The 3,216-nt window shown below is 40.8% G+C and overlaps 1 protein-coding gene across 1 annotated transcript in view; it reads left to right on the top strand.

Annotated features, from left to right (window-relative positions):
• Positions 1-1,026: 1,026 nt before the first annotated feature.
• Positions 1,027-3,216, top strand: part of LYPD6B (LY6/PLAUR domain containing 6B) — a 16,090-nt gene continuing 13,900 nt past the window's right edge. Inside the window, exons 1-2 of the mRNA XM_029285323.1 lie at positions 1,027-1,173; positions 2,615-2,713. Of these exons, the coding sequence (XP_029141156.1) occupies positions 1,059-1,173; positions 2,615-2,713 (214 nt within the window). The 5' untranslated portion in view covers positions 1,027-1,058. The remainder of the gene's footprint in view (positions 1,174-2,614; positions 2,714-3,216) is intronic.

Below are 3,216 nucleotides of genomic sequence, written 5' to 3'. Positions count from 1 at the left end.
AACACCCCCCATCCCACCCCCACGGCCAATCCTCAACAGAAATGCTCACAACGATGAAAACCTCGGACAGGAGGAAGAGCGCTGCCGGGCGGGCAGGCTGTGGTTTGGGAGGGCACTTTTTTCAGTGCCATTGTAACTTCGAACAGTCACTAAGCGAACTGTTGTAAGTAGAAGACTACCTGTACTTTATCACTTTTTTCCTTTTTTTGGTCATCAAGTTTTTGACACCTTGCTAGGCGACTGGTGGTACTCGGATGTTGCCATATCCTAAAAGTGGTACAATGGGTGAAAAGGTTGAAAAGCCCTGACGTATGCCACTACTTTTCTTTGTCAGCTCTGAACATAGGGAAGCCTTAAGGACTAGGCATGGGATTTAGCTATCCTATAGGTGATTTCGTTTAGGAAAAATTCTGAATTGGCCTGAGTGGCCAGCCAGTCCAGCAGTTGAATTAATTGGGGGGGGGGGGTGCAGTTCTTTAGTAAAAACTACATCCCAGTGAGATGTGCTCTAAGCTTTCAATTTCATCAGAAGCACAGGAGCAACCTCTGTGTGAAAAAGCTGACAATGTCTACTATTCACAATGATGATCCGACTATTCATTTTGGGACAATTACCCGTTCATAAACACGTCAAGACTGTTACTTAATTTAGAAACGTTACCTAATGAAGGATAAATTGCCTGTGGATTCTGTCTTGTACTTTCTAAATCTCTTTTGATTTGATCCATTCAAGCTTAGAACCCAGATGGTGGTGGGTTTTGTTTTGTTTTGTTTTTTTAAATTTCCACTGCTGCCCCTGCCTGCCAGGGTATTTTGCTGTCCTGTATAGCCCAAACTTTTCCAGTAGGAGGCAGGAACAGCTTAGCTTTGCAATGCTGATATTTTCCCCTAATTATCTTGATTCCATCAACTGTGTTATGAGGCTAATATTGTAGAGATTATGCTAAACACACTCCGTCCTCTTGCTCTTATTATAACAAAGTGGCATTTCTCTCCTTTTCTCACTCCCCCCCCCCTTATAGGTATGAGAGCATTAAGCTCTAAGCTACATTGACGGTATGCCATTACTCTGTCACACGCTGGCGGTAGCTTTTGTTCAGATCCTCCTAGTTTCAGGCAACTGGATTTTAGCCAAGAACATCAACTTCTACAACGTGAGACTTCCAGTAGACCGTAAGTAGCCCGTTCCAGTTCCTTGGCATCGGTAAATAACTCCTTTCCAAACATTTCCAGCCATTTTATGCTGAGCCCTTCAAACCTTTTTAAAAGGTTATTTTATATTACAATTATGCATGGGCCTAAGAGCAAAACATTAATTTGACCGTCTTCGGTGATAGTTAATTATTAGGCGGAATGCCTGATTAATGGCCTAAAATGTGCACCTGGGTGTTCATCTGATTAAGTTATAATACCTTTTTATTGCCTTCCCTATGTGCTTCTAATACTTTTGCTGTGTGCACAGTTCTGCAGCATTCCTTGAGCACTGCAGTTTTCGATGTTTATCCTGTTTGAGGGAAGGCGCATCAGGGGAAAAAAAAACCCCAGTGCATGCTGCTTCAAGTTCAGGCATCTGATCTGTTTATTGGCAAATGTGGCAGCAGCATTAGTATTTTTATTCAGTATGCATCAATGTTTAGGTGCAGAGCCAGATCTACTTTTCCCCCCACGAGAGCAGAGTAGAAAGAGAGCAATTGGACTGAAGTCACAGGGTGAGCTTCCATGGCCTAGAGACCCTGCCTCTAATCCAACACTTTCACCAGTGGTTTGTAGGAAGTTGTGCCAAAGTTACAAAGAGCAACATGTCTCATATAATTTACCGCCAAGGGAAAGATGTCCCACAATGAAGTAAGCCAGGACTTCCCAATCTCGACAACTTTAAGACGCCATGATGGCTCAGGAATTCTGGGAGTTGAGGTCTACGTGCCTTAAAGTGGCCAAGACTATTGGATAGTCTTGGACTTAATATTGAACTTAGCTGCTCTCCCCTTGCATCAGATGCTTGGAGTTTGTTAATGTTGCATATCAATGGCCCATTTGGGCATGGCACATATTTACTTTCTAGGTCAATTCAAAAGACAACTGTCCTTTCTTGGTTCTTTTCCTTTTTTCCTTTTGGAAAAGCACCTTTGGGACAATCATGACCTTGATGATTGAGAATCTCCATAGACATTTCTAGGTCAACCTTTCCCAACTTAGATACTCTCCTGAGGTGTAGTCTTTACATCCCAGAATGTTCAATTGTGGCTTTCCTGTCAGGAATTCTGGGAATTGAAGTCCACACATCTGGACAAGGTTCATGTTGTGGATCTGTTCTAGGTTCACTTGAACCAGTCTTCTAACATGATGTAAAGTTAAAATCAAGCTAAGCAGATTTTGCACCTTTTAAAAGAATGTTTTTTTGCTTAATCACTTGGGGAGTAAATCCAAGTGAACTTAATGGGGCTTAGCTCTAACATGCTTACGCTTGGGTTAGGAAAAAAAGAAGAAGTTAATTGAACATAGTATATTGTAAAATAATTCCCTCCTGTTTGAGGTCTAATTGAGGGGAATAGGAGAATTTAGAGTCATCAGAATAAAGTATTTAACATTTCCCTCCTTTCATTTAATTTTAAAGCTACTCCATTTCCAAGCAGCTTCAAGTGCTTTACTTGTGACAATGTTATTGACAATTACAATTGTAACAGATGGGCTGAAGATAAATGGTGTCCTCAGAGTAAGTATATGGAAAGCATTTATTTTAACTTTTCCAATTAACTCAGTCATATTAAGGGTGTCAGATGGTTAGCAGGATTTAGCAGTCCAAAGGACTAATGGCTTCTGGAACCTATAGCTATTTTCCTGGATTCACTTCAGTGTTACACGAGATTAGCAATAAAGGTGAAGTCTAAGCGTACTTCTACCTGTCAGAGTTAGAGCTGACTGTGTGCTTATCTATAGTATCCTTTTGATGTGTCAGTATAAAGTTTAACAGCCAGTTTCTATCTCATATGACACCAAGCTGGCAGGAATAGCCAACACTCCAAAAGACAGGCTTAAGATACAGAAGGATCTGGACAGACATGAACATTGGGCGCTATCTAACAAAATGAAATTCAATGGTGAAAAAAGTAAGGTTCTATATTTAGGCAAGAAAAAACAAATGCATAGGTATAGTTTATTTATTTATTTATTTATTGTTTATATTTATATCCCGCCCTTCTCCTTGCGGACTCAGGG

Source organism: Protobothrops mucrosquamatus, unplaced genomic scaffold (assembly GCF_001527695.2).
Source record: "Protobothrops mucrosquamatus isolate PMUCROS unplaced genomic scaffold, P.Mucros_1.0 scaffold_170, whole genome shotgun sequence".
NCBI classification, from domain to species: Eukaryota; Metazoa; Chordata; class Lepidosauria; order Squamata; family Viperidae; genus Protobothrops; species Protobothrops mucrosquamatus.
Note: the sequence above shows the minus strand (reverse complement) of the source record. Positions and strands in the feature narration are given on the sequence as shown.